This window comes from Lolium rigidum, chromosome 4 (genome assembly GCF_022539505.1).
Source record: "Lolium rigidum isolate FL_2022 chromosome 4, APGP_CSIRO_Lrig_0.1, whole genome shotgun sequence".
Taxonomy (NCBI): Eukaryota; Viridiplantae; Streptophyta; class Magnoliopsida; order Poales; family Poaceae; genus Lolium; species Lolium rigidum.
In genome coordinates this window covers 117,648,596-117,660,520 of record NC_061511.1, presented here as the reverse complement: position 1 = coordinate 117,660,520, position 11,925 = coordinate 117,648,596, and the positions used below count along the sequence as shown (strand labels likewise).

The window sequence follows — 11,925 nt, the reverse complement described above, 5'->3', positions numbered from 1 at the left end:
TCTTCCACCCAGCGAACGCCCTCATGCTGTTTGACCATGCTCACATGAATCCAAAGGTCCACTCTAACCCCTTTCTTGATGAGAGCACACACCATGTTTAGAACGAACGTGGACAAAGCTAGTGGTCATGTCATGATGTTCTTCTTCGTCAGCGGGCAACACTTGTGAGGCACCGGCCTGTAACGGAGCGGCACCGCCGCTTCCGCCAGCAACACGGAGTTCGCAGATAGATCTGGCGAGTTTTCCTTTCCCACAGCACAAATGAAAATACGAGAGCACACATTAACAAGCTCTTAGAACATAGCATGCATCAAACACCTAACAGACAAACATATTTACGAGCTGTTAGAACATAGAATGCATCAAACACCTAAAAGGCAAGCATATTTACGAGCTGTTAGAACATATCATGCATCAAACACCTAACATGCAAGCATATTTATGAGCTATTACAACATAGCATGCATCAATCACCTCACATGAAAGCATACTAACAAGGTCTTACAACATAGCACACATCAAACACCTTGCATGCAAGAACAATAACAAGCACTTACAATAATCTTGCTTGCTTGATGGCATGTATAAGTCCAAAGTTGGTACAAGGAGAGGACATATACGGTGTAGAAGCAATCCTCGTACCAACTACTGCACTTCTACGTGGCCTACACAACAATGAAGATCACACTTAGCAACGAAAATATGCAGAAGACATTGATCTGCCACTACCAGATGCTTCATGAAGAAACTACAAATCTTGCATGAACTAACAACCTCTAGATCTAACAAACTAGCCAGATCTAAGCAAACAAATCTAGGCAAACAGATCTAAGCTAGGGTTCTATGTTACTCATGTGGATCTGACAGTCCGAGGAGGCAGAGGAAGTCGACATGCTAGCGAGGAAGAAGATGATGACCTGCCGTGGCGAGGTTACACCGGCCGGAGAAGACGCGCTCGCTTACCTACTTGTCAGCCGTGAGCAGCTGCCCTGGATGGAGAGCTCGAAAGGGGGAAATGATGGCAGGGGATTTTCCGATAAGGCGCAGCGGTGTAAATAGGGGTGGAGTTTCAACGGGAGGTGAGCGAATTTCTCCCGCGGGATTTTCCCCTATGCGTGCGAGCTCCCGCCATCTCTCGCTCGCACAAGTTCGACGCAAATTTCCCCTCACGAGTGCGAGAAGAGCTTGGCTCGCCAGGAACGCTCAAACCAAGCATGCCTCCTCATACAGGTTCTACGTGCTTTAAGAATCGTACGATGCAAAGCGGAAAAGCGTGAGCATCCAAACTGCCGATTTTTGCATGAGCTAAACTAGGAAACCACTTCGCGACCAACCAAATAAGCCCCTAGGAATAGGATAACTACTGGCTTTCATTTTTTACAATGTCGCTTCAAGTCTAACTTTGACTAATAATCTAACTAAGAAATCAAGTCTAACTTTGACTAATAATCTAACTAAGAAAATTGAGTTAAAAGTATATCACTGGAACATCTTAGAAACATGAGCTTGACTGCATACTTCTTTGAGGCATACAACTCTCTTCTAGTTGGTCTAGTTGGCCCTGCATATATAAACGGAGGGAGCAAATAGTGGTTGTGAAAATTCCGAGCTTCAAAACATGCCAAGTAAAACAATAAAAACTAGTGTCAGAAAAAGAGCCACATTCCATTTCGTCCATCAAAACTGACTGTTATCTCTAGATACATCATACAACACGTGCAGACTAAACCGAAGCTAACACGGACGGGGATGGCAAAAACGTCCGTTGATCTTTCCCCCATCTGCACATGCAGCAGCTTCCAATCGCCATCAAAATTTGTAAAGGCAAGCTTAGGCCTATCATTGCTAAGGAGCCGAGTGATTTCCGTCTGATATATCAGATCACGGCTGCTGAGGGCTTCCGAGTTCAAGTTTAAACAGGGATGCTACTCGGTTGGTGGTTGGACTGCAGAGTTCACATTCCCGGACTGTTTGGCTGCAAGAACCCTGTCCAAGGTCTCGTCCAGGACCTTGATTCCATTCGTCTCCATTTCTGCGACGACAGCAATAGCCGCATCGATCTCCTCCAGCTCAAGGCACAACAAGATTACCTCGTCATACAACGGGCTGAGTCCAGTGCAAAAGAAGGGAAGGTATGTCAGTCATACAGAGTACACCATGGCACACATACAAAAAAAAAAAATCTCATAGTTCCAGTTCACTAGATTACGTGGGTGGCCATGAGTAAAATATGAAATCATGGTAGGAAACATAGTGATATCTTCCAAATGAAAATATGAAACTGAACAATGCAGTAGACAACACTTAGTTCTGCATTATCAGAAAAAAGTTGGTAATCCTTGTCAGAGGGATAAAGAACTAAAGTTCCAATATGAAGTGGGCAAGAACTCACAGATGTAACTTATTCAATGCAGCATTAGCAATCACCATCATTGAATGGTTCACAAAAAATGCAAGAGCAGAAATTTAACATTTACCTTCCAAATTTATGGCCCAGGCTATGTGTTGTTTGCAATATTGTAATAAAAGCAGAAGGGACTGGAGCTTTCATCGCTGCACGCAGTATAATTGCACAATCTCCTATAGTCGGAGTACCACCCAGCTCTATAACCTGAAATTCAACAAAAAAAGTCATATTCCACAGTTCTAAATTTATAAAAAATTGTAGAAGCCCAAAACACGGACACAATACCATATCACTAATCAGGCTAACCTAGAAACCAAGAAAAAACATTATATTGGTAAATAGATCAATGTATTGAACTTGAAGATACTCCAGTAACACAAAGAATATGTTCATCGCGCCCCATAGTCTGCAGAACTGCAGTGCAGAGGCCCACAGCTTTGTGAGAGAAGATGGTTAGCCAAAGAAAGCCATGGAGTCAACGGCACAACATCATGTCAGGGTAAACAACTCTAAAAATTCGGATAGAGAACCCAAAATACCTTATTCATTATCTTAATAGCTAACTCAACCTCCCATTCTTGTGACCATTTGCGTGGCATCTTATTCTTTAGTTCTCTCTCCCATGTCCATCCCCAGGCATCTGCAGTAGTATACATATCTGCTACATCAAACATTCTTGTCTCGCGCATAACCTTGAAAGCTTCCATTGGATCTTCAGGAAACCAATCTTCGTCATCATCAATCTACAGAGACGGGGGAAATGCTTCAGAAACTGTAACCGACACTGAAAAATAATTCTTACTGCTTATTTCCAACTTACATAATAGATGGACACAACTTGTATCTAACAAATGCTACAAATATGAACTTCCAGATTGGAGGAAACAGCGAATATAGTTTTGCTATAATCTATTGACTAAAGCCTACAAGTTCCCTGGGTATATCTTTCCAAACCTTATTTTAACTCTTGATACGTCAAGATGAGAATACATATACAAAATATAAAATGCAGTCTTATTTGTTGCAATGCTATGCCTCATTTGACGTTATTGAGATGATTGAAAAGTTTCAGTTCAATAGGTAATAAAAAAAAATGTGCTGGAAGGTCCAGGGAAAGCCTTATTCCTATATTGAAAGCCTACAACATCGAAAGCTTATAAATTCAAAGAAAAGTTGCACATACTTCAAAACACGTGGAAACATGAGTTACCTCGGGTATTTTTTTCAACTTCCTCGTTGAACCTGAAGTCTTCTCTAGATCCTTCAATAACTGGCCTCCTATCATTTGAAGATGCTGATTTGGTCCTTTTGCTGGTTTGTCCTTAGTCTCATCGTCACCAGCTTGATTTCTTGTTCGCTCAATGACCTCCTCATCATCTATCTCATCTTCCTCTGCTTCTTTGGCGTCATCATCATCGTCATCATCGTCGTCCTCCTCATCTAACTCGTCATCTAAATCTGGCTCTTCTTCTTTGCTATCTTGTTCACAAAGATGGTTTCGAGTTTCTCCCAGGAAACGCCGTTTCCAGAACTCTGTATTTCCATCTTCTAGCTTGATCCGTGAGATCATTTCATCTAACTCCTCGTCGACCTATCAAGAGTGATATTAAAGGACTATATAGAAAAATTGACACAATTTTCTGATAACAGTGTCAGCCTGTCACGTGGTAACGATAACAGCCACAACAATTACTCCCTCCGATCCAAATTAACTATCGCAGATTTAGGCAAAATGTTGCCTAAATCTATCTAGGTTAAATGAACCTGCGACAACTAACTTGGATCAGAGGTAGTACCAAATATATTGTTCACATTCCATACCTCTTCGTCATCTTCCACAGGAGGAACCCAAAGTGGTATACCACGTGAACGATTGATTCTCCTGGCCTTTTGAACTCGTTGGTAAAGGACCTGTCTAGTTCCATCTGTAGGCAACCCTTGCGCTTCCAGTTCAATTTTCAACTCAGATACTACCATTTTGCTGGCTGCCTTGGGCTTAACAACATTCTTCTTTGGCCCTACAACTAATTTCTTTAATCTTTCGACTACTCTCCGTACATCATCTTCAGATACATCACCTAAAATAGCAGGACCTTCATTCCGCAATGTAATTAAGAGTCTGCGGTGATATAACTTCAATTCCTCAAAGCACCGCAGTTTAAAAGATGACTCTATTGGATTTGAATAGGCAAATCCAAATTCATCTGGATCCAAAGGAGTTTTCCCTCTGCGAGGCACCCAGCGTTTGCGCTCACCTGTAAGACCTCCTTCTTCAATATATCTGCATAACCAACACAGATGGAACAAATATTGTAAGATTAAAATGAAAAGGAGTATACAACAAAACTTGCAGTTGCAGGTATAAAATCTCTGCAGAGTTGCAGCCACAAAGATTTCCAGTCCAACAGCAATACATGTTACTCCCTCCAGCCCAAATTAATTGACACGGCTTAAGAGTACACTTGTACTGGATTTAGTACATGGCTGCACCAATTAATTTGGGCCGGAGGGAGTATTAACATTTTAAACCTTTATTCGATCTTGTGTTCTCACCATATGGTACCCTACTCCATCGACACTCATGTTACTCATGCAGCGTAAACTTTAGTATCATTAGTAACATGAAAACACAATCTATGGGTACATTTAGTCTCGACATTCTGGCCCACGAAAGGACTAGAACGTTAAGTGATTTACTATTAAGTGCTTAATAGGTGTCAAAAACACACAAGCTACATGCAAATTTAAAGTCGCGCACTGATTTGTGAGGCCACAGTGGATGTTCTTTTGACCAACTCTGTAGGGCAGGTTGGCAACAAATGTATTAAAAGGTAACAAGCTATTTACTGAAGAGTATGTACAACAGGCCAGTGGATGTTCTTTTACCCAATTTTGTAGGGCAGGCTGGAGCCTAGATACATCCAAATTTAGACAAAATAATCTAAGACATCTTTAATGGGACGGAGGGGTATTAAAAGGTAAGAACCCAAACATCTTAAAGTCATGTTAAAAAAAAAGTCTCAAAGTCATACCTGGCTACATAATCAATTTCGAAGCCAACATCAGCTTCTTCTTGTAATGGTTCTATCCAAGAGCTCACCAGTGTGCGGTATTTTCGGTTTAAAAACATTGCTCGGGGTGCAATAGTCTGGTTGTCAGCCGCCATTGCTTCTAATGCTTCAAGCAACTCATCAGCTCTTCCTGGTTATAAAAATAAGTTACCTGCTCAGGAAAGTACTAAAATGTTCACAATAATGCAAATGCTCCTAGAAGTATAGAAGACATAAAGTAGATATTTTTTAGCACAGTATGCATGTTGTGTCAAAGCAATAAAAAGAAGGGTACAAACTCACCATCAAGGCACAGTGAGCGTAGATAGAGAGAAAGTGGATCACCGCAATTCCCTTCATTGTATAGAACTTTTGTTCCTCCAGGAATTCTCCGTAAAGCACGAAAATGTCTGATTGCTTCATTAACCATACAATACTTTGTAAAGCATTCCACTAACAACCTGAAAATTGTAGCTGATCATCAAGTCACTGCTTTAGAAAAACATATAATACTAAAAAAAGATAATCGACAAACTAGAAACAAGAACATTACTATTGATATTCAGAAACCAAACATAGACACACTTTGCTTCCTTTGAGACACGTAAGCTCTTAAAATACTGGCTATTCTACAATAGAAGTTCTTACGCGTAAGTTCTTGCATTAGGCTGAATACGTTTGTAGTCTTCCACCATCATCCCGAGTAGTTCTGCCACATCCGGTGCCCTGCAGACGATAAAACACCATAAATAATGACAACAAAGAAAAGAGTAATACTTCATAGCAGTAAAAGTCATGAAAAGATCTCAAACATGTATCAGAATGTAACATGTTTTCACAAAAAAGATTGTAACATCATGATTATTCCAAGATTCATTGCCAAGAAAGAAAAGTGAAAGTGCATCTAGTACACCCTATTGGGTTTTGATGATTAATGACGAACGATTAAAGGACATTTAGCGGGCGTATACATGTGTTTAGTCCAAATGCATTGGCTTAGCCAGCAGTTGTTGATCCCTAAAAAGTTGATGTGGAAGGATGGTTTGAAGCTAGAAGATTATAGATAGTTTTCTAGTCCTTTTGGTGGTTCCAAGAATCACATATTGAGTAGTACAAGACAAAGCCATACTATTAGGAGGGGTAAGATACCTAAGCTGGTGGATGAATCTTGATGTTGCTCAGTTAGGACTCAGACGTTTTCCAGCATATATCCTTTGAAATCTCTTCAGGACATGGAATTTGTGTTTCTTGGTGATACCGGTATTGATACCGGATGTAGCGAGGTAGGCCTCTGTTACGAGGGTTGATACTTAGCTAGGCTAAGTTGCTTCATCATGGTAACGCTTCAATAGCAGTATCACCGATGTTAAAACTGGTGGTACCGAGAAATTCCACTGTTTTGTTGGGAGTTAGGGAACTCTGTCCTTCAGGGATGCCCTGGGTGTTGTGCATTCGAATACAGCGGTTTTGAGGCCGGTGCTTCAGGGAAACGCTCCTATTGTTGTGTTATATGTGGTGTGGAATGCGAGTGCACGTTCCATGCATTCTGTAGGTGTGGAACGTGCACCCAAGATCCCCCGTGAGTGATTGGGCGAGTTCTTCGTGAACATAGCTCAAGGAGACGGTGAAGTCTAAGTGATTTTGGGGCTACAGGCCTAAGCTTGTCCAACGAAGATGAAGCGCCAACGACTTGAACTTCAGAATAGATCCTGTGTATTCACATCTAGCTCTTCACTTGCATGCTTTACTTTGTTCTTGCTTTTTGCTAGACCTTGCAAGTTTGCTTGTTGCTTCAGTATTAGTAGATATAATTTGTTAAAATGCGATAATCTTCTATTCGCCCTCCACTAGTCGATGGACCTTGATCTTTCAAAAGCATGAAAGATTAAACGGAAAACTAGGTGAAAGATTCGCAAAAACAGAAGAACCAAAAGCTGCAAAAACATTTTCGTGAAGAATATGGATGAGACTTGCACATATTTCCATTCAAAAGAGGAGAGTAGAAATGCTAATACAGCTTCTTAAGAAAGGCCTAGATACAGTGCCTGCTGCCTAAATCAAATACTGAATGACCTATCTTTTCGATGTTTGCACAAGTTTAAGAAGTGCTAATACAGTCAACATGGCATGCTTCTTTTCGATGCTTGCACAAGTTTAAGAAATAGTAGGTAGCGATGATACATGTGCCATGAGCAAGCATCATGAGATACCGTTACAGTTTTTAGAGCATTCCTTGCATGTGCCATGGAGCTATAACTATCCAATATCCATTTGTTTCTTTTACCTTGAGTCATCTTTTCAAATTACAGGTTTCATACAAATACACATGATTGTGTTCACAACCTGACTGGTTTAAATAGGAAAATAGAACAAAGCAACATATATGGCAGAAACATAGGTGGAAATATACATTAGGCATACCTGTCATGGGATGTAGCTCTAGTAAATGCCTGTATAACCCAATTATAAGACTCGGTATCAGGTTTCATGTAATCTACAATGAGAAGGAAAAATCAGTATGAAATTTAATTTAAGTTCCAACAAAAGGGAGGAACCAGCATCTAGTTTACATGAGAACGTCATGATAGCAAGCATGGCATAAGTTAGCCAGATTTTTTTCCCTTGTACAAGAAGGGTAGTACTTGTATGTACCATTACAGTTTGCACAGAATCATACGAAAAACAAAAAAAAAAAACATAGCAGAAAATTGTTGAAAATAACAGGCATACCTTCACCTCCATATTCCATGTTTTCATAAGTTGTAAAGGCTATTTCAGGAATTCCGCACGTAGCCTGAACAAAATGAACTTCTTTAAAAAAACTGATCATATTTGTGAAAAAATGTAAAGATGGCATAAACACATGCAACAAACCATCTTTCTAAAGCAGATGATATATTGTCTGAGGAGTTCTTAGTCTAACGCTAGTTCAACTTCAAACAGCTGATGTTAGCAAGTTAAGACTAACCAAACCAGTATTGCACATACTCAAATATGCAAATGACTGTCCAAACAAATTAAGAATTTTACATATGTTACTACCAGTCTACCACCATGTGATGTGTTAAGAGACAGATCCATGCCAACAAATCCAGGAAGAATCAACTAATATGTAAATAGTTAACAAATTCAGTACTAAATATACATGGATACTGAACAGCTGATATGTCGGTGTCTGCAAGTTAGTTACACAGCCCTAGAACACTATTGGTGTAAGTAAAACTCACACTGTGGTGACGATGAGAATGGTCGAAGCATTAGTACTTAACTCATATTTCATGAACCACATTACTGGGCTACATAAGCTGCTTGATGTTCTGCAATTCTGGGAGTGCAAAATCCATTTTTTTTCATAAATTAATCAGTATAGATTATCTTCCCTTGGTCAAATTAATGATGGAAAATAATCCCTGGCATCTATATATTCTGCTAGTAGGTTAACTGAACAACTAAAAGGAAATAAGGGGGGGAAAGCAAATAGCAAATAAATGGTGTAAATCAAGGTCTCACCTGCACACTTAGAAGACAGTTAAAATGGAATGTGGTCGCCATTCTTCCAGCAGCTTCCATTTGGTATGCAACTGTTAAAGCATTGGAGTGATCTCCAGCTTTACAATCTTCTTCAATCAGAAGATCGTAAAGATCATCAGTTCCTTGTAAACCACCTTTTGCTCCTTTGAGAAATACCTTATTGGCGTCCTCCAGATAATGGTTCCTGACTAGCTCCTCTGCTCACAGAAGACTAGAATAACCATCCAATGAACAAACTGAACATGCAACACAAGTCAAACTACATACCTACAAGAACTAGCCAAGCCTTGCGAATATCATACTTATATCTCTCCATAGCAGCAAGAATCTCCATGGCCCTTGTAGAAAGGCCCTTCTTGGCGAAGACACGGACCAAAGCAATAAATGTTTCGTGTAAAGGACGCACACCGGAACTTAGCTCCCTTCTAAGAGCTTGCATCTGCATTAGAAAAGGAACTTAGCTCCCAAAGAGGCGAGCGCATTTCATCGAACACCTCATGCGGACTTCCCTGGTCTCTCACCGTGCAGTATATCCCAACCAAAATTTAAGAGGCAGAGCCACTTACAGCGCCGTCCGCGTCGCCAGCGAGGGCGTGTGCTGCGACGAGCCCGTGGAAGGAACGGGGCCCAGGCGACAGGCCAGCGGCGACCATGTCGTAGATGGTGTCGGCAACGCCGAGGGCATCGGCGGCACGAGCGCGCTCCGCGAGCTGCTCCAGGAAGGCAAGGCGCAGGCCCTTCTCCACCGCCCCCGCTGCAGCCGAGCGGTCGCCGCCGCTCCCCTCGGACAGCCGGCGCCGCCGCGTGCGGCGCCGCTCGGCGACGGCGGGAGTGCGCGTGCCGGATGTGGAGGCGCGGGGGAAGCGGGCGGCGGTTGTGAGGGGGAAGGCGGAGGAGGAGGCGGGCGTGGAGGCGGAGGTGGAGGGGGTGGCCATGGTGACCGGGGTTTAGTGGAGAGGACAGAGTGGAGTGAGGGTTTTGGATAAGATAGGCGGGTTTTCAAGTTTTGGAGGGAGAAGGGGCCGCCGCAGCCTGTCCGACCGCCCTTGCCATGGGAAGCCTGCCGTTCGAACCGAGCTCGATTTTAAAAGAGCATTTTCAGTCATGTTTTTGGGCGCACTAGACATATTTTTGTTCCCAGTCGACGTCCCAAAACTTTCTTTCACCCGGCATGGCTCAATACGGTATTCGACGCCCTCGAGCCTGTCCCCACTCCACAGGGATGCTTCGGACGCGCCGGACACAGTGAGAAACGACGCAGGGAGTGGTGGACCCGACGGAAGTCTAAAACCCGTCGCCTACCTCTGATCAAGCGACGTTAATGCCGCTCAGGCTTTTCCAGGCGACGCAGAGAAGCGTTTCGTCGTGGATGGCCACGTGGCCATCCGCGCCGGCATTTATTGCGGAACGCCCCGCTGGCGCCGATGTATAATAAAAAGCGCTCCCACCTTCCTTCCTTCTCGTCGCTTCCACATTCCAATCTCGCCGCGCCTCCTTCCTTGCTCTCGCCACGTTTCAATGTCGTCCTCCCGCAAGAATATCCTCGCCGCGAAGGGCTTCGGGCGTGGCAGCCTCACGGTGGCGGAGGCATGAGCATTGTACCGTGCGCGGTGTCGTCGTGGTGTAACAACATATGCCATGGGTAGGCTTAAGTTAGGGGCCAGATGTACACTTGAGGATCTGGGTGAGGGGAAGGTTTAGAGTAAAAGGGAGATCTCAGGGTTTGTATTTCGCGAAGAACCAAAGGGGAACTACAGAACCTGGCCTCTGGCCGAAGGTTGAAGATGTACGGCAGCTCGCCTATCTCCTACTGCAGAACTACCCAAGAATCGATCGTCCCGCACAGGGGTGCCTCTCCTCTCCTTATATAGTGGAGAGGAGGCTTAGAGGGGAAGAAACCCTAGGGGTATCTTTGGTGACCTAAGCTACTTTATAAAGCTTCTTTGGCTCCAGGGATGACGCTTCTGTCTTTAATCAGAGGGTTGATGACCTCGCCCGGCTTCTTTTACGTCATCTTCCGCTTTGGCGTTAGGGCTTCGATTAAAGCTAAAGTTTAGTCCTTGAGGGAATCTTTGACCGGGGTGCCGACATGCTACAGTTGAGCCTATGCCGGATCTCCGGTATCTTTAGCTGTGAGCTCCGGCTTCTTTGCATTTGTAGCTCAATATCTTCTGTTTCCCGTGCTCCGGCATACCCCTCCTGGTATACCGGACTGTACCAACTTAGCACTGTTAAACTTAACTCTCAGGATCCGGATTAATCTTTAATCCGGTATACAGATAGTTTATCATGGCATATTTGCCATAGTCTTGACCTACCGGGGGTCATCCACCCGACATTAGTCCCCGAAGCTGGTGTGGCCCGGCTGATTCATCCGACAGACCATGCCAGGTTCCCTTTCCTAGCGTACCGGATTAATCATTCTGATTTCCACTATACTTAACCGGTGTCATATCAGACTCATACCGATAAACCGAATTCCTCGAAACCCTTCCGACTTCTTTTCGACGGTTTCTTTGTCATTAAGTTTTCCTCAGCGAAATCGAGAATATCTCGATATCCGCGCCTGTCAGTGACATGCGCACTGTAACTGACGCCGCAGTGTCAACGGGGTCAAATCCCTCGTCTCCCGCGCACATTTATTACACCGCACCTGATCTGTGTGGCCTTCCATGTGGCCGCTGTAGAACCCGCGTGTATCGCGGCGCCACGTGGCGGCCCAGCCGCCGAAGGGACGTGGGCCGGGCGGTTTTCGGCCCACTAAGCCCCGCGCCTATATAATGGGCGACGGTTCGGCCTCGTCCCCATCGCACTCTCGCCATTTTCGCCTCCGCAAAGCACTGCTTCTCGAACTTCCGCACCGCCGCTCGCCGCCGAAGCCACCTCCTCCGACGAACCTCTGCCGCTCCGCCGCAGGGAATGTCCGCCGCTCATTTA

General features: G+C 43.8%; 1 protein-coding gene across 1 annotated transcript; it reads right to left on the bottom strand.

Moving 5' to 3' along the window:
* Window positions 1-1,644: 1,644 nt before the first annotated feature.
* On the bottom strand, window positions 1,645-9,938 carry LOC124705329. The gene is made up of 13 exons (XM_047237067.1): window positions 9,555-9,938; window positions 9,256-9,427; window positions 8,968-9,185; window positions 8,188-8,251; window positions 7,879-7,951; window positions 6,106-6,183; window positions 5,761-5,918; window positions 5,440-5,608; window positions 4,229-4,688; window positions 3,618-3,998; window positions 2,947-3,150; window positions 2,478-2,611; window positions 1,645-2,106 (listed from the first exon to the last, which is right to left on the bottom strand). The coding sequence occupies exons 1-13, from the start codon at window positions 9,921-9,923 to the stop codon at window positions 1,926-1,928; spliced, it is 2,661 nt and encodes an 886-aa protein (XP_047093023.1). The 5' UTR covers window positions 9,924-9,938; the 3' UTR covers window positions 1,645-1,925.
* Between the last annotated feature and the right edge of the window lie 1,987 nt (window positions 9,939-11,925).